We start from the raw sequence: 23,449 nt of genomic DNA, 5'->3' as shown, positions 1-23,449 counted from the left end.
TCCTCTTACTCCGCTACATTAGGCTACGTTAAGCTGTTACTTTTCTTTTATCCCTTTTATCCACGTACGCGTCAATCTCATGACATCACTGGGTGATTCTTTGGGAAAAATGTTTGTTTTTGCATGTTTTGTCACATTTACACAGACTGAAACACACACAGAGTTTCTATGAGTTCATGTTTGTTCTAGTTCTGCCTGGTTAAAAAAGAAAAGTACAAAGTCTTGACATTTTTTGCTACTTGTGCTTCATTTATTTTTTTATTCTGTTATTATTTTATTATTTATTAAAGTACTTGAGTTTACTTTAAGATTATTTTAATTTAAGCATTTTTTTTTTATTCATTTTAATTTATTTAATTATTTTATTGATTTAATTTGCCTGAAGATGACTATTTTGTACTTTTCTCTGTTTGAATGGTTGTGTTAAAAAAATAAATCAGACGTTACTCAACAGTTACTCAGTACTTGAGTAGTTTTTTCACCAAGTACTTTTTTACTTTTACTCACGTCATTATTTGGATGACTACTTTTTACTTCTACTTGAGTCATATTATTCTGAAGTAACAGTACTTTTACTTGAGTACAATTTTGGCTACTCTGGTTATTTCCATGAATACAGTAGATAGTTTATGACTATAATGACGGTTCAATTTTGAAATTAATTGTAATGTGTAGTTTTATTTTGAAAGCGTCATCGTCATATCCGGGACGTGCAGTCTCTGACAGCAAACTTTCTGAGCTCGGACTGTTTATTCTGGTGAGGTTGACATTTCTGTTGTCATTATGAACTGACTACACGTTTGTTGTACTATATTTGTTCCTTTTAGGTGTATTGCTTCGCTGACTTACGTCGTTAATATGCCACCAGGGAGCTCATAATGTTCGCTTCATGTTAATCTGATTACAAATGGGTCATAAGGAAGGAAGTGTTGGTTTCTGAAAAAGCGAACAACAAATAAAAATGCACGATATGAGTTTTATATTACAGGAAGCTTGGTGCTTTTAACTGTGGGGCAGTTTAGTGTGTTATTAACCCACTATGGTTGGGTCCAAGCAGATCACCTGCTGTTCATCTAAGTACTGCAGTCAAACCAGCGCTCCTACATTTCGTGTGCGCTTCTATTTCATTCTTTACGGTAAATGAATGAATGCGCTTCAAAAACAGAAAGATATGAATTACTGAGTTTGAGGTAATGCAGGTATGTTTTGTTTCCATATATTTCTTTCATACGACGGAGTATTAGGGCCAAACTAAGACAAAAAAAAATGGAATTTACGAGAATAAAGTCATAATAATATGATAATAAAGTCGTAATATTTTGAGAATAAAGTAATATTACGAGAATCTTAATATTAAATATATTATAAATATATAAATAGAACTTCACTAGATGCTCAATATTCCTCATTTTAACACAGGGAGAAGATGCTCTTCCTGTTAGAGTTCTCATAAATTATATTCTCATAATATTACGAATTTATTCTCGTAATATTACTTTTTTCTCATAAATTACGACTTTATTCTCGTAATGTTACGACTTTATTCTTGTAATGTTACGACTTTATTCTATTACGACTTCATTCTCGCAACATTATGACTTTATTCTTGTAATTTTACGACTTTATTCTCATAATATTACTTTTTTCTCGTAAATTACGACTTTATTCTCATAATATTACGACTTTATTCTCATAATATTACTTTTTTCTCATAAATTACGACTTCATTCTCATAATATTACTTTTTTCTCATAAATTACGACTTTATTCTATTACGACTTTATTCTCGCAACATTATGACTTTATTCTCGTAATTTCCATTTTTTTTTTTTTTGGTCTTAGTTTGGCCCTGATACTCTGTCGTACTTTCATAACCTTGATGACACCCATAATTACACCGTAATATTTACACACTCTTACTATAAAAGAAAAGGATGAAACACTTTTTTTTTTTTTTACTTCAGGTTCTGTGTTGCAGAGACTGTAAACATGTATTTCTCCACAATTTCACCTAATACCCCACATACCTCTCTTTAGGACTACAATCACTACAAGCACACTGAATGTCAAACAATTTAACTGTACAAATATTGAAATATTAAGACCTAAACTTTAAAACATTTTACTTTTCTACAAAGGTCAATCACCTGTTTTGCTTCAGGTTCTGTGTTGCAGAGACTGTAAAAATTAATTCCTCCATAATTTCACCTAATACCTCATATACCTCTCCTCACAACTAATATAGTAGTCCTGAAGAAAGTTATGTGAGGTATTAGGTGAAATTATGGAAGAATTAATTTTTACAGTCTCTCCAACACAGAACCTGAAGTAAAAAAAAAGAAAAAAGTGTTTTATCATTTTCTTTTATAGTAAGAGTGTGTACATATTACGGTGTAATTATGGGTGTCATCAAGGTAATGAAAGAAATATATGAAACAAAAATATCTGCATTATCTCAAACTCAGTACTTCATATCTTTCTGTTTTTGAACCGCTATCATTCATTTGCCGTAAAGAATGAAAAAGGAGCGCACATGCAATGTAGGAGCGGCTGATTTGATCACGCAAGCACAGCCTGAATTATGGTCCGCGTTAAATTGACGGCGTAGCCCATGGCGTAGGGTAAGCGGCGACGCGTCCCCTACGCCGCCTGCGTTGGTGTAACGCGGAACCATAAACCAGCCTTACGAATGACGGCTGGCTGTACCGCAGTGTTCATCTCCGAGGATCACGAGGTTCCATTTAATTCGCTGCTCACCAGGCCAGCGTGGTTTCTTATATTTGTATATATTTCATGACATATATAGGTTTCCACTTGTTTTAAATAGCGCAAATCACCAGCACTACTTCGCCGCTACATAGTTCTACTTCACTACATAGCGGCGCGCGCGAGTCTAAAACTTTTTTTTGTGATCAAATTTTTTTATTTCTTTTTTTTTCCTTTTTTTGAGAAAAAAAACACGGTGCATATATTTGATATTTTTAGCAAACAAGCAAAAATGCATCACAACAACAAATGCATAGATAAATGTAGTAACAAAAAACAAATACAAAACAAAAAAAAACAGAAATACACACATATATCCTTGTTATATTGCTATAATTCCATGGTGAAGTAATGCCCATATTATGAAGTATAACAATGCAAGATTAACACATAAATTAAAGGCAAAAATAAATAAATAAATAAAACTACTCCTGAGGGGCTGCAGCGACAGGTTTCCATGGTAACCAGGTTTGAGTGGCAGGTGAGGGTTAAATGGCAACGGTCTATGATTCAGATTTAAATGAATCCTGATGTTGGTAATATTTGTCCTTTACTAAGTGATAAAGCTACGAATCATTGCATTAGATATACTATACAGAGAGATATTGTTTCTAAACCTGCAGCAGTTTTCTACTGGAATAACTTATTCCAATAACTTATAATGAGGTTGGAAAAACACATGGGTCTTGTCAAGAAAAATGTATTATTACAAACAAAGTAAGAGAGGTTACTTATAAAATACTTCATAGATGCTATCCAGTCAAGACCAATCTTATTAAATATAAGATAAACATTGACACACTCTGTTCTTTTTGTGGTAATGTGGATGAAACAATATCTCACTTATTCTAGAATTGCACATATACTCATATTCTCTGGATTGACCTTAATAATTTTATAAATGCTAAAGTTGATTCTTCCTTTAAGTTGAGCATTCAACATGTACTATTTGGTGACAAGCCCAGACAAAGTATATTTAATCAACCTTCTCTTAATCCAATCTCTGATTGATTTCCTGAAAACTGTATTGATTGATAATGTTTTGCTGTTCTCAGGTTGCTGCATATATTTGTTGCTTTATGTAACATGCTTCGATAAATAAAAATTCACCTCCTATAATTGTCTTGGATGTGAAATTTAGCTCTGTAATTTTAACATTGAGAGGGCGAGGGGATCTACTTTTGGAGACGGCTCCTAGTGGTCGGTCAATGAACTGTATTTAATCGTATTTAGGCGTTTATCTCAACTTTATGTTGCAGTTTGGTGTTGCTGTGAGAAGGTTCTATGTTTTAAAGAACATTTGGATAAGTTGTCATGTTCATCCTGTTTTATTTCCTTGGATGAACAGATAAACTGTCACTTTACCTGCAGGAATTACACTGCAAAAACCTAAAATCTTAAAAAGAATATTTTTCTTATTTCTAGTTAAAATGTCTCATTTTTGGTCCAAAAAATCTCATTACTCTTAAAACAAGACTCATCACTGGAAAAATAACTTGTTATTTGACAATTTTCACCTGTTTCAAGTAGATTTTCACTTGAAATAAGTAGAAAAATCTGCCAGTGGAACAAGATTTTTTTGCTTGTAATGAGAAGATAAATCTTGTTCCACTGGCAGATTTTTCTACTTATTTCAAGTGAAAATTTACTTGAAACAGGAGAAAATTGTCAAATAACAAGTTATTTTTCTGGTAATGACTCTTGTTTTAAGTGTAATTAGATTTTTTTTACTAAAAATGAGATATTTTAACTAGAAATAAGACAAATATTCTTGTTAAGATTTGGAGTTTTTGCAGTGTAAAAATGCATCTTCACGAAGTTCGATTAAGTGATAAAAATCAACATCTCAGGTGAAAACCGCTCCCAGGCTTTACTAATAAAGCTTCTGTTCCAGGTCCCTGCCATGTTTCCGGTGGTGGTGGTGCACGGAGGAGCGGGCCACATCCCTAAGGAGCGCTCAGAACTCTCCACCGGGGGAGTGAGCTCTGCAGCGCGGGCCGGGTACCTGGTCCTGCAGGGGGGGGGCAGCAGCATGGACGCCGTGGTGGAGGCCGTGACCCAGCTGGAGAACAACCCCTCCTTCAATGCAGGTATCGTCACAGGGGAGACTAATGGCGCTTTTCCACTAGTACTCGGCTCTACTCAACTCAGCTCGACCTGGTTTCTTTTCCATAACAATTCAGCACCTGGATCAGAAGTAGGAGGTTGGAGTGAAGCTGCTGTGACGTATTTGATTGTTTGATCTAAACGAAGAAGACAACAACACTAAAGATGTAGAACCTGGAGGAGATGATAGATGTGCTGCTGGGTCTGTGGCTTGTAGGGGTGTAACGATACACTAATCTCACGATACGGTACGATACACGATATTGAGGTCACGATAATGATACGATACGATACGATATTATAGCAGTATTTTTTAACAACCTTGAATGAGGAACATATGACTGGAAAAATTGTCTTTTATTTGAAAGACACAAAATACAAAACAATGCTGTGTGTTTGCCCTATTGCTACAGTTTGTAATTCTTTATAACTGTTTAAGTTTTAAAGAGAAAGCCAGGCCAAACATTTTCCACAAACTGAACTAAAAGTAAATGTCAGGTTTGCATTATGCATCTTCAGTTTCAGACAAGTACAAATATTTAGCCACAAACTGAATAGTTTCTCTCATGTATGATTTGACTTTTTTCTTTCTAATTTAACAACTAAAATTAAATAAATAAAAGTAAATAAATACATACAATTTTACATCATAAAAAAGATTGATTCATGCTCACCTCATAAGTGTAAGAGGAGATTTATTTTTGCTAAGAAGTTTATTTTGGTAATTCAGGGTTCATTATTTTATAAATATATTCTTTATATTCTGATGTAAATCAGGGACTATAATGACACTAGTCAGTTTATCTGTAGTGATTAGTCTGTTTTAGATTGGGCGGAGTGATACAGCACTAGGTGCTGTGTTGATGCTCTAAAATCCTACGCTGTTGAGCGGACAAGTTGCCTGCGTGTTTCTCCTACTCACGACCCGAAAAAGGTTTAATTTAATAAGGTAAGGCTTAACTCTACACCAGCCTTACATTAGTAAAAGTTCAGAGCTCAAAACGGGACCACAAAACGGGACTAGTTTCTTCTGAGTGGAGTAAGATTTTGGTCCGCGGGTCGAGGTGCGGTCGCGGTCGGATGCGCGTTTCTAGTCAACACAATGGATTAATATTAATAACACAATATCGCGATACACTTTGTCACCTCCACGACACGTATTGTGACGTTTTTGTATCGCGAAATTTCGTGGCACGATATATTGTCACACCCCTAGTGGCTTGTGTTCAATATCAAGTTAAAAATGAGAGCGAAAGAAGCTTCAAGCGGTGACTTCCGTTTGTCTCTGCGCTGCTGAAAAGTCAGCTGGAGCCGTGAGCAGCTATGAAGAGACAGAGCTCCTGATAGATCTGGTCGTTCCTTATCACCCATCTAGATCAGGGTTTGTCAACCGGTGGTCCGCGGCCCTCTGGTGGTCTGTGGCGGTATTGCAGGTGGTCCGTGAAATTGTAAATGGAAAACAATAATATTTAAAAAAATATATATTTATTCTTTAGACTCAATTTATTTTCCATTTACTATTCATTTTTGTGAATAATTTACCCATCCAAATTATGTCAAATGAGTGAGAGTGAACTTTTTAATATTATAAGCAGTCTTGGCTTCCTATTGTTAATTTTTAATTGACTGTTTTTTTTATAGCAAAAGGTAAAAATAAAAATATACACTGATGCTAATAAATAGCCTATATAGGCTCATACTCTTATTTAAAAGCAAGGTGCAAAATAAAACAAACATCCCAAAAAGCAGTGGTCCCCGAGTTGCTTCTTGGTTATAATGGTGGGACTGGGACAAAACCAGTTGAAATCCTCTGGTCTAGATCCCTTTTTAATTCTCTCCTCAGCACCAGGTTTATGAACATCTGCACCTCAGAGTTGGATCATGAAACAGACTTTTGTTGCCATTGTCTGTTGAATAAAATGAACAAGAATCCGTCAGAGTCTCTTTCTCTGATTTCCTCCTCCTGATTCAAACGTCTGACTCCAACCCCCCGACCAATCGGTGGCCTGTAGTGTGATGATGTCAGATACAGCCGACTCAGCAGCTTAGAACCTCGGCAGAATAGTTACAGAAAAAGTATCTACTCTGCACGTTAGACCCCTAGTGGGAAAAAACCAAACTGAGTGGAGGAGAGTCGAGCTGAGTAGGTGCTAGTGGAAAAGCGCCGTAAAGTCATTCACTTGTACACAGGAAATGTCTGTTTCAGAATCTACACAAACACAACTGTTCATGTGAAAGGTTTTTGTTTCAGAAGGGTGATTTCAAATAGACACCTCGTGACAAATTGTCCACGTTTTGAAGTGGAGTCACTCGTAGGCAGATGTGTGGCTGCATCTGATATGCCGGTCCAGTGAGGAGAGGACGATGGCGGGTTCACGTGATTAGACAAGCAGACGTGTGAACGATCAAAAGTTGACTATTCAAAGGTTGGGTCTCCACTAAAGGAGTTTAATACCTGTGTTTGGCTGTTTGATCCTCATGCTCACACATCTTCATCCGTCGTCCTCCAAATAATTAGAGTTCAACGCTGTAATGTCAGAAATATTTTTCACAAGTAAAACCATCATGCGTGACAGGTGACAGTCTTCCCTGCGGAAGAGTATTAGGGCCAGGCAGGAGAAAAATAAAAATAATATTTTAGAGAAGGAAGATTTTTTTTTCCTTATGCACTTCCAGAAAAAAGTTGAAATGTCGAGATTAATGTTGAAGTACAATTTCGAGAAAAAAGTCCAAAATTTTGTGAATAAAGTTGAAATGTTGAAAAAAAAAAGGCGAAATTTCGAATTGTATTTCAACATTCATTTCGCCATTTCGACTTTTTTCTCGACATTTTGACTTTTTTCCCGAAGTGCACAATAAAAAAAAATCTTCCTCTCTCAAATATATTTTTCACCTGCATGGCCCTAATACTCTTCCGTACTTCCCAGGGATGGAGGTCCCAGCAAATGTTTCCCATTTTCAGACCGTGCAGTGTCCAGAGAACAGAGGTGTCTTCAGTATTCACATTCATTACTCAGGTAGAAGTATAGATACTAGAGTTTAAAAATACTCCTGTAGAAGTTGAAGTATCAACTCAAGTTTTTTACTCAAGTAAAAGTATAAAAGTACTGGTTTCAAAACTACTTAAAGTATGAAAGTAAAAGTAATGTAAGGGGAATAAAGCTATTAAGGACAAAAGCCATTGAAAATGAATGCATCTTAGTATAATGCAAATATATTAAAGAAGCATATATGTGTACTATTGAGTATTAACATGTGTTTCAGAGAGCAGGAGATATGATGACTAGTTGCCTATAAGTATTGTAATGGTGCAAAAAGTCAAAGTTCAGAGGCATGTTATCATTTATCCTAACCTTTATTGGAATGTACATCCAAGTTTAGTTGCAGGAATCTGAGGGAACGGATGTAAGAACAAAACTGGACAAGAACATCTGAAACAACCACAACCAAATTCACTCTATCCGGATGGAGCAATTTAACTGGATAGTTTTTTTTTTTAAAGGCCGAAATGAAATAGAGTAACGAGGCTGTTTTTAAAATGTAAGGAGTAAAAAGTACAGATAATTGCGTGAAAATGTAAGGAGTAAAAGTAAAAAGTCGTCTGAAAAATAATTATTCCAGTGAAGTATAGATAACCAAAATTTCTACTTAAGTAAGGTAACAAAGTATTTGTACTTTGTTACTTGACACCTCTGCCAGAGAAGCTCTGAAAGACCCAAGAGCTACATTAAATTTAGACCTTACAGGACTCGTCCAGCATTTTAAATACTTAAGAGCACGTCAGCACAGTTAGCAGACTGAACAAGTACAAGAAGAAAGCCTCTTCTTTATAAAAAGACAATGAAGGATAACTAAAGTTTGCAAAAGTACATCTGAACAAATCAATGTCCCGTACACAGATGAGACCGAGGTGGAGATGTTGAGTCTTGATGCCCAGCTTTCATGTTTGTTGAACACCAGACAGCATTTCAGCACCTTGCCGTCATTGGAGCTGATTACAAACACACCCTTTTATTTCAGAGACAAGCGTGAGGACATTCGGCCTGACGGCTGAAGCTTGGCTTAATTAAGGGGTTGGTTTATTGTTTATTGGATGGATCCCCATTAGCTACCGCCTTGGCGACCACTAATCTTCCTGGGGTCCATAAAGTACATAAAATATTACATAAATGATAACATCTAAGACATAAATACATGCAGTCATACATTCCTAGTATAACTACACTTATAATAAAAACAACAATGACAACAACAATAACCACACACACTAACACACACTTCAGTTATATACCGGTATGCATAATATTATAATACCGAATTTTCTGGACTATAAGCTGCACCTGCATACAAGCCGCATCCGCTCTATTTAAAAAAAAAAGAAGATATGCAAGCCGCAGATATTTATGTTGTTAGATTAGATATTTACTACATGTACAGAAGGATTTTGAACTATAAATGATGTACATGTTTGTACCTAAATAGATCCTTTCCTAACAGTGTCTTTTAACACGGCAGCAACTTAAAAAAAAAATTAAAACGGGACAGAACCAAGAGAAAATAACCAGTATTTATTTATCTATTTATCTGTTTGAAATCTGCTTCTACTTACTTCTATCTGCTAAAGAAGAAGTAGCGTATTCTTCTTTGCATTTATTTTGTCTTAGTTTTGATTCTAATTCTGGTTAGAGCGCCCCGAGCAGTGGAAGAAAAATCCACAGAATAGCCGCATCTTTGTATAAGCTGCATGGTTGAAAACCTATGAAAAAAGTAGCGGCTTATAGTCCAGAAAATACGGTATATTAATAACACTATAATTATACTAATACACTATAATAGCGCTAATAATACCATACCTTAGTAATATATTTTCAGTCATTGCTATCATTATAATAATTCTACTAATTTCAATATCTTTTCTGTCTAAACAAGACATGGAAAAACTTATTCATGCATTCATTTTCAGTAGGTTGGATTATTGCAATGGCATCTTTACAAGAAATGAATCAGGCAGCTGCAGCTGATCCAGAACGCTGATCCAGAGTCCTTACAAACACCAGGAAACTGGACCACATCACACCGGTCATGAAATCACTACACTGGCTTCCAGTGTCTTGGCGCTTTTAATGTTGACGTAAAGCACTTTGAATTACCTTGTGTTGAATTGTGCTATACAAATAAACTTGCCTTGCCTTGGCTGAAACTGATCACAACCCGATTAAAATGCTGAGTTGGCACCTTCAGAGCTGAGCTGGGTTCACAGACATGAGTGAGATTCATGAGGACATTGATCGCTAAGTTCTACAACAACTGTGAGAGACTGATGAAGGCTTACTGGAAAACAACTACTTCAAGTCACCGTAACTCAAGCTGGATCTAAAAGTTAGTGACTCATGTGGGAACCTAGTATTTCCCAGAAATACCTTCCATAGTAGCACACATCCCCTCAATTCAATTCAATTCAATTCAATTCAATTTTATTTATATAGCGTCTATTACAACAGAAATTGTCTCTAGGATCTTTCCAGAAACGCAGAACATAAACCCCCGAGCAATTATTACATAAACACTGGCAGGTAAAAACTCCCCTAGTGGGAGAAAAACCTTAATCCAACAGTGGCAAGAAAAACTCCCCTTTAGGAGGGAAGAAACCTGGACCAGGACCTGGATCATAAGGGGGAACCCTCCTGCTGGAGACCAGCTGAGCAGAGCAGGAAAAGAGAAAAACTAAGAAAAACCTCACTAAGCAGGTGATCAGTATTGGGCCACATCATTCATTCGTTCATTTTTTCCTCCATATGAAATTTATTCTGTATCTATTGTTTTGGGCTGATTTGTTTTCAGTATTTTTGTTCTGCTTCTTCTAACCACTCTCTGTGTGGCTGATGAAGGCCTGGTGTGCTCAATTAGTTTGGCTGGCACTAACCAAACGGCCTGAGGAGAGAGAGGGTGTGGGGTGGGTGATTTGGGCTAGAAGTGTTTAGTTTACTAGTTGCTTTTTTAGGCCCTGTTTACACGTAGCAAAAACTGTGGTGTTTTCATGCATTTTGGCCTTTCGTTTACGGGTCAATGACGAAAAAGGATTTTCAACAGGTCAATTTTAAAATAATAGAAAAAAGAATATCTATTGCAGTAGTTCAAACATTAAGAATGTTGTGTACACATAAATTCATATAAACATTTTAAATTAAGTGATTTCGGAGTTTTTTGTCTAGATGAATTGGCACTAGCCATAAAAAAGGTCATGTGGTGCAACCATATTAAAATAAAGTAATTTCCTTTTTTTTTTTACAAGTTTTCAGTATTATACAAAAATGGTAGTTTTTTTAATGGTTGCGCCACATGATATTTCATAAAATGGACATCAGTCAAACTTTGTTTGTATATTATGATGGAAATATAAATACAAATGTGTTGCAATCTTATACACTACAAGACATTTCGGAAATCATGCCAGATAGGGCAGACGATTGATTTAAATACATTTAGAGTGATATCAAAAAAAGTTTTCAAAACAAGAGTCATGGTCAGACGGTCGCACCACATGACATTTTGATGCTTAAAACAACAACAAAATCCCAAATAACTAGAATTTTTTGTAAAATTAAAGTGAGTCCATATGTGGGACAGGTAGCTCATATATCTGGCTTTTTTTTTATCCATTTAAACCTTTTTTTAATTGAAAAAAAAATCTGTTTTTCAGAAAATATAGGTGTCACGTCATTGACCCATACACGAAAACGAAGCTCAAAGTCACCAAAAACGATCATTTCTGAAAACTCCGGCCAAAGTGGAGATTTGCAAAAACTCCATCTACAAGTTTGCTTGTAAACAGAGGGAAACGTACATTTAGGCTTCAGAACGTCACATTATGAGACAGAAACGTCACCAGCGTCATGTGTGCGACCCGTGTTTACAATTTATTTGGCCACTGTAGTTACTCGTGTCATTTGTTGATGTTTTTTTCCAGGATTCTTGTTGGCTAGCATGACTTTATCTTCTCGTTACACTGCCCCCTGTAGGTTTGGCTGCTCATAGCACCTTAACAGCTATTTATGCGGGTTTGTGTAAATTATGGTATTTTTCAAAACGTAAATGGGGAAATATCCGCTTTTGTAAATGTGTAAACATATGTGTAAACGTGGCCTTAGTGTTTTTTATTTTGATGGGTTTAATAAATGGTCAGAAGGGAATGTAGGAAGTATTTTGGACTATTGAATGGTTTTAAGAGACAAATACAAATACACCCTTTAATTTATCATGGATGGTTTTGCCGGTAGTCTTTATATACCGGAGGGTGGTTGTGAGATGAGAGACTATTTTGTTTCTTTTTTTGTGGATGATGTGAATATAATGTGCACCGTGGAAATTTAAAGTGAAACAAACCAGAGCTCCGTCAAAACTTTGACTCCATATTTGTTTGTTTCAGTCGGCACTGCGAAGTGTAAGGTGTGATCCGCTGATTAAAACCTGACAGATAGTCAATTTCTCCATCATATTCCAGGCTGTGGCTCGGTGCTAAACATCAGGGGGGAGGTGGAGATGGATGCCATTGTGATGGATGGGAAAACACTGGGCAGCGGTGCCGTGTCTGCGGTACGCAACGTAGCCAACCCCGTTCAGCTGGCACGACTGGTCATGGACAAGGTACGGAGGCTAAATGGCTGCACCACGCTTTGTTTTTCTGATTGGTTCACCCCTGAGGGGTGACATCCGCTGCAAGTCTGAAACGAGAAAAACAGGGAAACGCACAACGGGCACACAAGCTTTTGAGATTAGTAAGGGAAAAAACAAACAGACACGAGAACAGGCAGAGACACAAACAGCAACCATTCCAGGTCCATGAAACTAGGCTACTGCGACTATCTGTCCCCCAAAACTGCGGAGTGAGTATGTAGGTGAGTGAGTATGTAGTTGAGTGAGTAGGTGTAAACAACCATGTCTGAAGAACCAGAGTGACACTCATTTAAAACATTTAAGACCCAACAGAGGGATACTGAGTGTGGCAGCAGCGTAGGTCGGGCACCTCAGAGCCCACTCCATGAATCTGCTCTGTAAACTTTAACGTCTGATCTTTGATCTTTCCTTTAGACCAGCCACGTGTGTCTGACAGCCGACGGTGCCAGTAAGTTTGCCCGGTCCATGGGCGTCCCGGAGGTTCCCATGGACTCCCTCATCACCCAGTACTCTCGCATGCGCTGGGAAAAGAACCTGGCCCCAGACGCCAACCCTGTGGAGTGCCAAATGTGAGGCGTCACACAGTCGTACAGCATTTTCTTGTTTGTGTAGCATGTCAGAGCACGTCAAAAATGTGAAAAGAAAAGCTTCACCTGCAGCGCAGTCAGTTAGAAAAATGTATTCATGCACTGCCTTTCGCAGACAGAAACCACAAAGTGCTTCACAGTAACAATTTTAGATAGGAGATAAGAGTGGAAGTCAGGTACCCGGTATTTAAAAAGATGGGGCCTCCAGAGACTGTCGTCTTTTTAAAGAGGATAGAATGAATTCCTAAAATTCCTGCAGGGAAGATATGGTGTGATTTATTGCAGCTACAACAACGAGCGCAGTTTTTGGATTAACAACTGTTCGATAACTTACGGTTAAGGAAGTTAAGCGTTGTTAAGCACCTTTTCCTAAAATGTATTATAAACGAAATGCATCGCCTACATATAATTAATATCAACGTCCCTTCAGCGTGCTGGTGACGTACATCAGGTGGGATTGTGGTCGTCTGCAGCTGGTTGGTCATGTGGAGAAATGTGTTGTGTTTTTTTGTTTTGCATCGAAACCATTTCACCTCTATAACATTGGAAACAAAACGTGACTTTAACTGCAGACATCACATTGCCTGTCTCTTTCCTGGTCCCAGTTATGTCCAAACTAACAGAGCAAAATAAACTATTTTACTTTTAAATCTTCTGCATTAACTACAGATTTTCTTGGAATTTATTTATGATTACTTTTATATTTGTATTTAGTGTTTTTCTTCGGGAAGAACCTTGAACTTATTGGGCTGTGTTGTCTACACTGCAAAAACTCAAAATCTCAACAAGAATATTTGTCTCATTTCTAGTTAAAATGTCTCATTTTTTGTCAAAAAAACCTCATTACACAAGAATCATTACCAGAAAAATAACTTGTTATTTGACCATTTTCACCTGTTTCAAGTAAATTTTCACTTGAAATAAGTAGAAAAATCTGCCAGTGGAACGAGATTTATCTTTTCATTACAAGTAAAAAAAAATCCTGTTCCACTGGCAGATTTTTCTATTTATTTTAGGTGAAAATTGTTGTTTTTTCCAGTGATGAGTCTTGTTTTAAGTGTAATGAGATGTTTTTACTAAAAATGAGACATATTAACTAGAAATAAGACAAATATTCTTGTTCAGATTTTGAGTTTGCAGTGTATCTGCCTCTGCAGGGGGAAGATGGGCACGGTTGGTGCAGTTGCAGTGGATGGAGAGGGCAACGTAGCGTGCGCCACTTCCACCGGTGGGATGCTGAACAAGATGGAAGGCCGGGTGGGGGACACGCCCTGCATAGGTCAGTCCTCACACCTGTGGTCTAACGTCACACACTTCTACGAAAGCCCTCAAAACAAGCATTACTATTGTAATGCTCTGTATGTTGGCATCTCCAAGTCCTCTGTCTTCAACTAGTGCAGAAAGCAGCTGCCCGTCTTTTAACTAACACTAAAAGACGTGAGCACTCCGGTTACTCCGGTCCTTTATTCACTCCATTGGCTTCCTGTCCATTTTAGACTTGATTTTAAACTTTTAATGTTTGTTTTTAAAGCCCCCCTCCCCTATTTGAGCTTTTAACGGTGCGTGAGCATGACAGAGCATTGAGAACCTCAAACCAACTGTTGTTGGAGGAGCCCAGGTCAAAGTTCAAGCGCTGGGGTGACCGAGCCTTTTCAATTGCCCCCCCTCGCGGCTCTGGAACTCCCCTGCAACTTACGCACTATCGCTGACCTGGGCCTTTTTTAATCAAGCTCTACACAGATCACCTGGGTAAGGGTGGGGGCATGGCTCCGTGGCGGGTCAGACCCGTCCCGAGAAACTCCTGCCACAAACCCGCCCACACACCAGTCCCCAAGACCTACCACACACAAAGAGCACAAGTAAATACTGCATATAACACAGTAATAACAACAGGAGCAACAATATTAGTAATAGTCATTGTCATCATCATTATTATACAATATATGAAAAAATAGATGCATTATGTAAAAAAAATGTTTTTTAAATTACACAAATGAGAAGGCAACACCACTTGAGGCAACTACATGGTTTATTGAGATTGGAAAATAGTGAGTTTTTAAAGGGGACCTATTATGAAAAACAGGTTTTCTCTTGCTTTAACATATATAAAGTGGTCTCCCCTCAGCCTGCCAACTCAGAGAAGGAGGAAATCAACCAAATTCTGCAGTGTCTGTACAGCCGCCCGGATGAGCCGTCCAGTGTGATGTGGATCTACGAGCCGTTCAGATTCTGCTCCCGTCGTTACGTAACGACGGGAGCGATGCGTGAAACCACGCCCACAACTAACTCCGCCAGCCGGAGCTTCCGCCATTTTTTCAAAGCGGTGTATCGCGTCATTCACGTCATCGCGTCAGGCAGCCAATCAGCAAAGAGCCTCATTATCATAGCCCCGCCCACTCAGAATCCTGCATAGATAATGAGGTTAGAGAATGGAATGCTAAAGACATGGCTCAGAGGCTGAATTTCTAATTTATTTAGCAAAAACAATCAAAAGCTTGTTTTTAAGACATTCAAGGCCTGTTTAAAATAGGTATTAGATGCCATAATAGGTCCCCTTTAAAGAGATGTAATGAATTAAGTTCTCTCATATTGATAGGTAGGTTGTTCCAATCTGATGGGGCTTTGAACTTAAAAGCACATCTGCCAATTTCTTTAAATGTCAAAGGAACGAAAAGGAAGGGTTGCTGAGTGTTTCTGAGAGAATATGAGGATGTATATGGAATCAAATATTGTTTTAAGTAAGATGGATAACTAAAGTGGATACATTTGAATATGAGTTGGAGCCAGTGGTATGGTATATACCTGCTTCATCATCCACACCGCCTTTCAAAAAGGGTCCGTTGTGAAGGACGACGTGTGTTTGGAGCTGCTTATGAGTCAATGACGTGACACATATATTTTCTGAGAAACAGATTTTTTTTCAATTCAAAAAAGGTTTAAATGGATAAAAAAATACCATATATATGAACTACCTGTCCCACATATGGACTCACGTGAAATTTACAAAAAATACTAGTTATTTGGGATTTTGTTGTTGTTTTAAGCATCAAAATGTCATGTGGTGTGACCGTTCGACCATGACTCTTGTTTTGAAAACTTTTTTGAAATCACTCTAAATGTATTTAAATGTTCTGCCCTATCTGGCATGATTTCCAAAATGTCTTCTAGTGTATAAGATTGCAACACATTTATATTTCCGTCATAATATACAAACAAAGTTTGACTTATGTCCATTTTATGGAATATCATGTGACGCGACCATTAAAATAACCATTTTTGTATAATACTGAAAACTTTTTAAAAAAAAGATGTCAAGATGTTAAGGAAATTAATTAATTTTAATATGAATCATGGTTGCACCACATGACTTTTTTTAAGGCTAGTGCCAATTCATCTTGACAAAAATCACTTAATTTAAGTTTTATATGAATTTATGTGTACACGACATTCTTAATGTTTGAACTACTGCAATAGATATTTTTTTTTATTATTTTAAAATTGACCTGTTGAAAATCCTTATTCGTCATTGACCCTTATACGACTCGTCTTGATGGCAACACTTCTGCTTCTTCATCAGTCATTTCTTTAATCAACTCAACATGTGATAGTCCAGCAAAGAGGTTTCTGACACCAGCGTCTTTAACAACCACCGCAGACCACCAACAGACACCAGTAACCCCCCCCCACCGTCCCGTCGGCTGACTAATACTGATGACATACTGCCGCAGGAGCAACAGGCCGGAGCCAAAGTTTTGATTTGAGTGCAAAGGTACGGCAGTGTCGCAGTGGATGAAAACATCCTCCACTTTAGCAAATAGAAGCAGGGAGCTTTGGCCTGCGTTTGCGGCTTGTCTAATCTGTCACTATCAATACGTGACTGATAGGACAAGTTATGACTCAGCAGCCGGAATTCAGCCCCAAAGTCCAAAACAATCAGCAAAGATGTTGTGGTGGGAAGGTTTGATCAGAGACACAGGTTCAGAGAAAAGGCATCAGTTACTTTAATCATTGCTCCGGTTTCATAACACGCCATGAGGTGAATGGGATTCGTCCTCAGAGCAACGACGAAACATTTCCTCAAAATACTTTATTAGTTATAAAACTTCACGCAGTGAAACATTCCTCAATGTCAAGGCTGCCGTTTGGCTCAGGATGGGAATGTAAAAGGAAATAAAAAGCTTTTCTCTGCGACTGCAGGGAAAGTTGATGTGTGTGTTTCTGTCTAGAACTGTCTGCTGTTGTTGTTGTCTGTAGTGGCTGATCAGGGTTGACCCCCCCTCTGGACTGGGGGGGGGGTCAACAAAGTACAGCTCACTGAGGTTCAGTGGGGAGAAATCCAATAAGTGTACAATGTTTAATTGCTTACTCTGTGTGTGTGTGTGTGTGTGTGTGTGTGTGTGTGTGTGTGTGTGTGTGTGTGTGTGTGTGTGTGTGTGTGTGTGTGTGTGTGTGTGTGTGTGTGTGTGTGCATCAGGGAGTGGCGGCTATGCTGACAATCAGGCAGGAGCTGTGTCGACCACTGGCCACGGAGAAACCATCATGAAGGTCACGCTGGCCAGACACATCCTGTTCCACATGGAGCAAGGTCTCTCGCACACACACACACACACACACACACACACACACACACACACACACACACACACACACACACACAAACACACGTGCAAAGTTGGGGTTTGACAGTTACCGTATTGGCCTGAATATCATATGGTGTTTTTTTCATTGACATAAGACTGAAAAAGTGTCCCGTTTGGAGCAGTTGTTCCGAAGCAGGGAGCGTTTCCCCCTAAAGATCGGTTCGTTTGGTATATGTGAACACAGCAATCACGCTCGGATGTGGGACAAAACAAGCGAGCCGAGATCTCCTAGGAGAGGTGGTTCTCAGCTCGCTTCCATTCCAGACCTGGAGCGGTTTGTTTGCAGTGAGAACATAATCCACACAGCAACCGATTAACCACAAGACAAACTAGCCACACTCGCTTATGATGCTCCATAGTTGTTTTTCCCAGGGTACGGAAGAGGAAACTCCTTCCCCGTTCATTTCTGACTAATGACAGAACAGTTGGTTCTCATGGCATTTGTTAACAGCTTTGAACCGCTACAGACGGTTGCCTTGTGAACACAAACGCCACAAACCAAAAATGAAACAACTGTATCGATTTAGCCCCTGAATCGCAACAAAACAAACGGGCCACAGGTGTGAAAGCACATTCGGGGTCTAGACATGATACCCATTCACAACGCTAGATGGCGCCAGATATCTTTAAAGCGAATGCTGAATTTAACTCCCCAGGCCAAAGCGAACCCCTGTCACAAAGAATAAAAATGGGAAGAAAGAAAAGAGAAGAGATAACAGAAAATGGAGAAACGTAGCGACAATCTAGAGAAAAGTGGGTGGAAGATCGGCAGGTACACCGGCAGTTATGATGCAAACTTCCAGATGATGATTTGAATGAGGCAATAACATGCTTTTTTTCTTGAATATATTGTTATAATCATTTGTTTCAGATGTACTGTAATTATTTTCTGTATAAAAATTGAATTTGGTGTTTAAAAAGTATTTTTTCAAACTTCAAACTGTGAGACTTCTGACGCAGTAGATACAGTAGGTACCGGCAGGCCAAGCGAGCCGCAGCTCGGGCGGTCCTGGAGGCAAAAACTCGGGTCTGGGAGGAATTTGGGAGGCCATGGAGGAAGAGTACCTCAAGTCTCTGGATGTCGTAGGGCTGTCTTGGCTGACACGCCTCTGCGACATTGCATGGAGGAAGGGGACAGTACCGCTGGAGTGGCAAACCGGGGTGGTGGTCCCTCTGTTTAAAAAGGGGGACCGGAGAGTGTGTTCCAACTACAGGGGGATCACACTTCTCAGCCTCCCAGGGAAAGTCTACTCCAGGGTACTGGAGAGGAGATTACGGCCGATAGTTGAACCTCGGATTCAGGAGGAACAATGTGGTTTTCGTCCCGGTCGTGGAACACTGGACCAGCTCTACACCCTCCGCAGGGTGCTCGAGGGTTCATGGGAATTTGCCCAACCAGTCTACATGTGTTTTGTGGATCTGGAGAAGGCATTTGACCGTGTCCCTCGTGCCATTCTGTGGGGGGTGCTGAGTGAGTATGGAGTCCGGGGCCCTCTACTAAGGGCTGTCCGGTCTCTGTATGATCGAAGCAGGAGTCTGGTTTGCATAGTAGATCAGACTTGTTCCCGGTGCATGTTGGACTCCGGCAGGGCTGCCCTTTGTCACCGGTCCTGTTCATAATTTTTATGGACAGGATCTCTAGGCGCAGCCAGGGGCCGGAGGGGATCCGGTTTGGGAACCACAGGATTTCATCTCTGCTTTTTGCAGATGACGTTGTCCTGTTGGCTTCATCGGACCGGGACCTTCAGCATGTGCTGGGGCGGTTTGAGGCCGAGTGCGACGCAGCAGGGATGAGAATCAGCACCTCCAAAACCGAGGTTTGGTTCTCCACCGGGAAAGGGTGGCATGCCTTCTCCGGGTGGGTGGAGAAGTCCTGCCTCAGGTGGAGGAGTTCAAGAATCTCGGGATCTTGTTCACGAGTGAGGGAACGATGGAGCGGGAGATTGACAGACGGATCGGTGCAGCGTCCGCAGTTATGCGGTCGATGTACCGGACCGTCGTGGTGAAGAAGGAGCTGAGTCGAAAGGCGAAGCTCTCGATTTACCGGTCAATCTACGCCCCTACCCTCACCTATGGTCATGAACTTTGGGTAGTGACCGAAAGGACGAGATCGCGGATACAAGCGGCCGAGATGAGTTTCCTCCGCAGGGTGGCTGGACGCTCCCTTAGAGATAGGGTGAGGAGTTCGGTCACCCGGGAGGAGCTCGGAGTCGAGCCGCTACTCCTCCACATTGAGAGGAGACAGCTGAGGTGGCTTGGGCATCTGTACCAGATCCTCCTTGACGTCTCCCTAGGGAGGTGTTCCAGGCACGTCCCTCCGGGAGGAGACCCCGGGGAAGACCCAGGACACGCTGGAGAGACTGTCTCTCGGCTGGCCTGGGAACGCCTCGGACTACCCTCGGAAGAGCTGGAGGAAGTGTCTGGGGTGAAGGAAGTCTGGGCATCTCTCCTAAGACTGCTGCCCTCGCGACCCGGTAATGGATAAGCGGTGGAGAATGGATGGATGGATGGAAAAGTATTCTTAAAAAGAATCCTTCCAGCACAAAATGAAGATCAAAGAGCAACACATCAGACTGACTAGCATGTAACTTTGAAATGGATTGTTCAGCAGTGACTATCATCTCCTCTCCTTCTGCTCTCAGGTCAGTCAGCAGAGGCTGCCAGTGATTTGGGCCTGGCCTACATGAAGTCCAGAGTGGGGGGTTTGGGTGGGGTGGTGACGGTGGACCCCCAGGGCAACTGGGCCGCTCGCTTCTCCAGCCTGCAGATGGCGTGGGCCGCGGTGCAGAAGGACACCCTTCACCGTGGCCTTTACGCCGGGGAACACTTCACCCAGAGCATCCATGAGCCTCACTGACGGGAGGGCCGGAGGTCGGGAGGTGTGGACGTCTGAAGGTCTGGAGGTCAGGAGGCCTGGAGGTCTGGAGGTGTAGACGTCTGGAGGTGTAGACGTCTGGAGGGGTGGAGGTCTGGATCTCTAGAGGTCCGGAGGCCTGGAGGTCCGGAGGTGCAGCCTTCTCTTTAAACCGTTCTAGGAGTCGAGATTAGAAATGAAATAATTTACAATTAAATGTGTTTAATATAAAAGTCATTATGAAGAAAATTAGAATCTGGATGATTCAAGCTGGTTGTGAAATCGACTGCAGGCAGACATGCCACCCAGAGGACTGTTGGTGCCGAGGCTTAAACACCTGTAAATAAGACACTTTAGCTTTACAGAATTTAGGTTGTCATGGCAGCCTGTCAGATCCAACTCAGCTGCTCACCCTCGTCAAGTGAAGGAATTTTGTTCAAATAAACCCTATTTCATTAGTTATAAACTGATGACAACTTCTAATATTAGAACTGATTAACAACCCTGTGGAAACAACAGTAGAAAAACACCCATCTGGTCAAATATTCTTTATTTGATGCTAGCGTAGAGGTCACCTGTTAACCTGGAGGGTGGCGCTGCAAGGAGCTAGTTCTTGTGTTTTGTTGGTGTTCCGTTTCAAATGTCAACATTATCTAGAAATCGCTTACCCTACCTTTAATGATGTGTCTTTAATGATGTTGTGGGTGTTTCCCTCCTTTGAGTAGGACTATAGTTTGACATGTTTCTTTTTAACCCGAGTCTCGTTAATACTCTACACTTTTAAATGTTTAAGAACCAATAATGATTGTACTAAAGTTTATGCCGCACATGAAAATTCCCACAGTCTTCAGGTCCTTAAACGCACCACAGACGTCGATCAGCTCAGAGTTGTTTACATGTGTTACACTTTTACGTATGTTTATACAGGACTCACTGAAGGCTATTTTATCAGTGGCACTCTCTATTCTACTTATCCTGCATATCTTAATGATCGTTCTGTGATAACTGATTAATGCTGACTTTAATTTCATAACTCATCCAGAGCTGTAATTTCAGAAATCGTGTTAGAGATATATCCAGCTCAGGGTATGTTTATGTTTAATATGTACTTTTATTTTCTAATCAACCAGTATTGTTGTGTTTATGATTCAATAACCACACACACACACAAATCAGTTGTAATGAGAGCACAGAACTCATAAAGAGCTGAAACTTTATTCCTGGACTCTGTGATCATTTAAACTCCCCTGCAGCGTATAAGTGTCCTGACCGAGACCCTGAAGTGTTTACTGCCACCCAAGATCCAGAGCTGGGTAGAGGAGCCAAAAATTGTACTCAAGTAAAAGTACTGTTACTTCAGAATAATATGATTCAAATAGAAGTAAAAAGTAGTCATCCAAATAATTACTTGAGTAAAAGTAAAAAAGTACTTGGTGAAAAAACTACTCAAGTACTGAGTAACTGTTGAGTAACGTCTGATTTATTTTTTTAACCCAACCATTCAAACAGACAAAAGTACAAAATAATCATCTTCAGGCAAATTAAATCAATAAAATAAATTTAAATTAATAAAAAATAAAAAATAGCTTAAATTAAAATAATCTTAAAGTAAATTCAAGTACTTTAATAAATAATAAAATAAATAAAATAACATAATAAAAAAATAAATTAAGCACAAGTAGCACAAAATTTCCAGCCTTTTTACTTTTCTTTTTTAACCAGGCAGAACTAGAACAAGCCCATAAACTCATAGAAACTCACCCAGTGATGTCATGAGATTGACGCGTACGTGGATAAAAGGGATAAAAGAAAAGTAACAGCTCAACGTAGCCTAATGTAGCGGAGTAAGAGGAACAGTTTCTTCTTCACAAATCTACTCAAGTAAAAGTAAAAGTATAGTGATTCAAAAGTACTCCTAAAAGTACAAAATTTCCCAAAACTTACTCAAGTAAATGTAACGGAGTAAATGTAACTCGTTACTACCCAACTCTGCATACAATGATGCTGTTTTCCCCAATAGTCGGACTCCTGTATTGACCAAATTAGAGATACAAAATTACCGGTACTCGGTACCCTATCATACAGAGAGAGACATTTTGGAAATGTTTTGATAAATTTGTAAATGTTTAAAGATTTTGTGGCTCTAGTGGTTTTTATTCTGAACAACCTGGACTGCTTCAGGAGCAGGAAAGCCTGTAAATGTGGCTACAGTTACAGTTGAAACCAGAAGTTTACATACGATGTGCAAAAAGACAGAACAGAACTAAACCTTCCTGTTTCCGGTCAGTCAGGGTCACCCAAATGATTTCATTTTGGTAAATGAGAGAGAACTTCTTAGAGAATTTTATATTACCTTCTTCAATGTCAAAAGTTGACATACATTTCCTTAGTATTTAGCTGCGTTGCCTTTGAACTGCGTGACTTGGGCCAGACGTTTTCAGGGTACCGGTACAAGCTTCTGACAGTCAGAGCCGGCCCAACTGAGCTGCTTAGGGCCCCGTGACCACTAGGGGGCCCCCAAGAGTTAAAAAAAAATATATATATATATATCAGGACTGTCAGAAAATTAGAATATTGTGATTTTCTGTAATGCAATTACAAAAACAAAAATGTCATACATTCTGGATTCATTACAAATCAACTGAAATATTGCAAGCCTTTTATTATTTTAATATTGCTGATCATGGCTTACAGCTTAAGAAAACTCAAATATCCTATCTCAAAAAATTAGAATATTCTGGGAATCTTAATCTTAAACTGTAAGCCATGATCAGCAATATTAAAATAATAAAAGGCTTGCAATATTTCAGTTGATTTGTAAT

The 23,449-nt window shown here is 39.5% G+C and overlaps 1 protein-coding gene across 2 annotated transcripts; it reads left to right on the top strand.

Annotated features, from left to right (window-relative positions):
• Nucleotides 1-696: 696 nt before the first annotated feature.
• On the top strand, nucleotides 697-21,833 carry LOC133463346 (isoaspartyl peptidase/L-asparaginase-like). 2 transcript variants are annotated; one of them, XM_061744835.1, is made up of 7 exons: nucleotides 697-757; nucleotides 4,661-4,856; nucleotides 12,374-12,516; nucleotides 12,961-13,115; nucleotides 14,291-14,412; nucleotides 17,608-17,718; nucleotides 20,416-21,833. In XM_061744835.1, the coding sequence occupies exons 2-7, from the start codon at nucleotides 4,670-4,672 to the stop codon at nucleotides 20,628-20,630; spliced, it is 933 nt and encodes a 310-aa protein (XP_061600819.1). In that variant the 5' UTR covers nucleotides 697-757; nucleotides 4,661-4,669; the 3' UTR covers nucleotides 20,631-21,833. The 2 variants fall into 2 exon arrangements, with proteins under 2 accessions (XP_061600819.1, XP_061600820.1); XM_061744836.1 differs by lacking the exon at nucleotides 17,608-17,718.
• Nucleotides 21,834-23,449: the final 1,616 nt, after the last annotated feature.

This window comes from Cololabis saira, chromosome 17 (assembly GCF_033807715.1).
Source record: "Cololabis saira isolate AMF1-May2022 chromosome 17, fColSai1.1, whole genome shotgun sequence".
In the NCBI taxonomy this organism is placed as follows: domain Eukaryota; kingdom Metazoa; phylum Chordata; class Actinopteri; order Beloniformes; family Belonidae; genus Cololabis; species Cololabis saira.
This window is presented reverse-complemented; position numbering and strand designations above follow the sequence as displayed.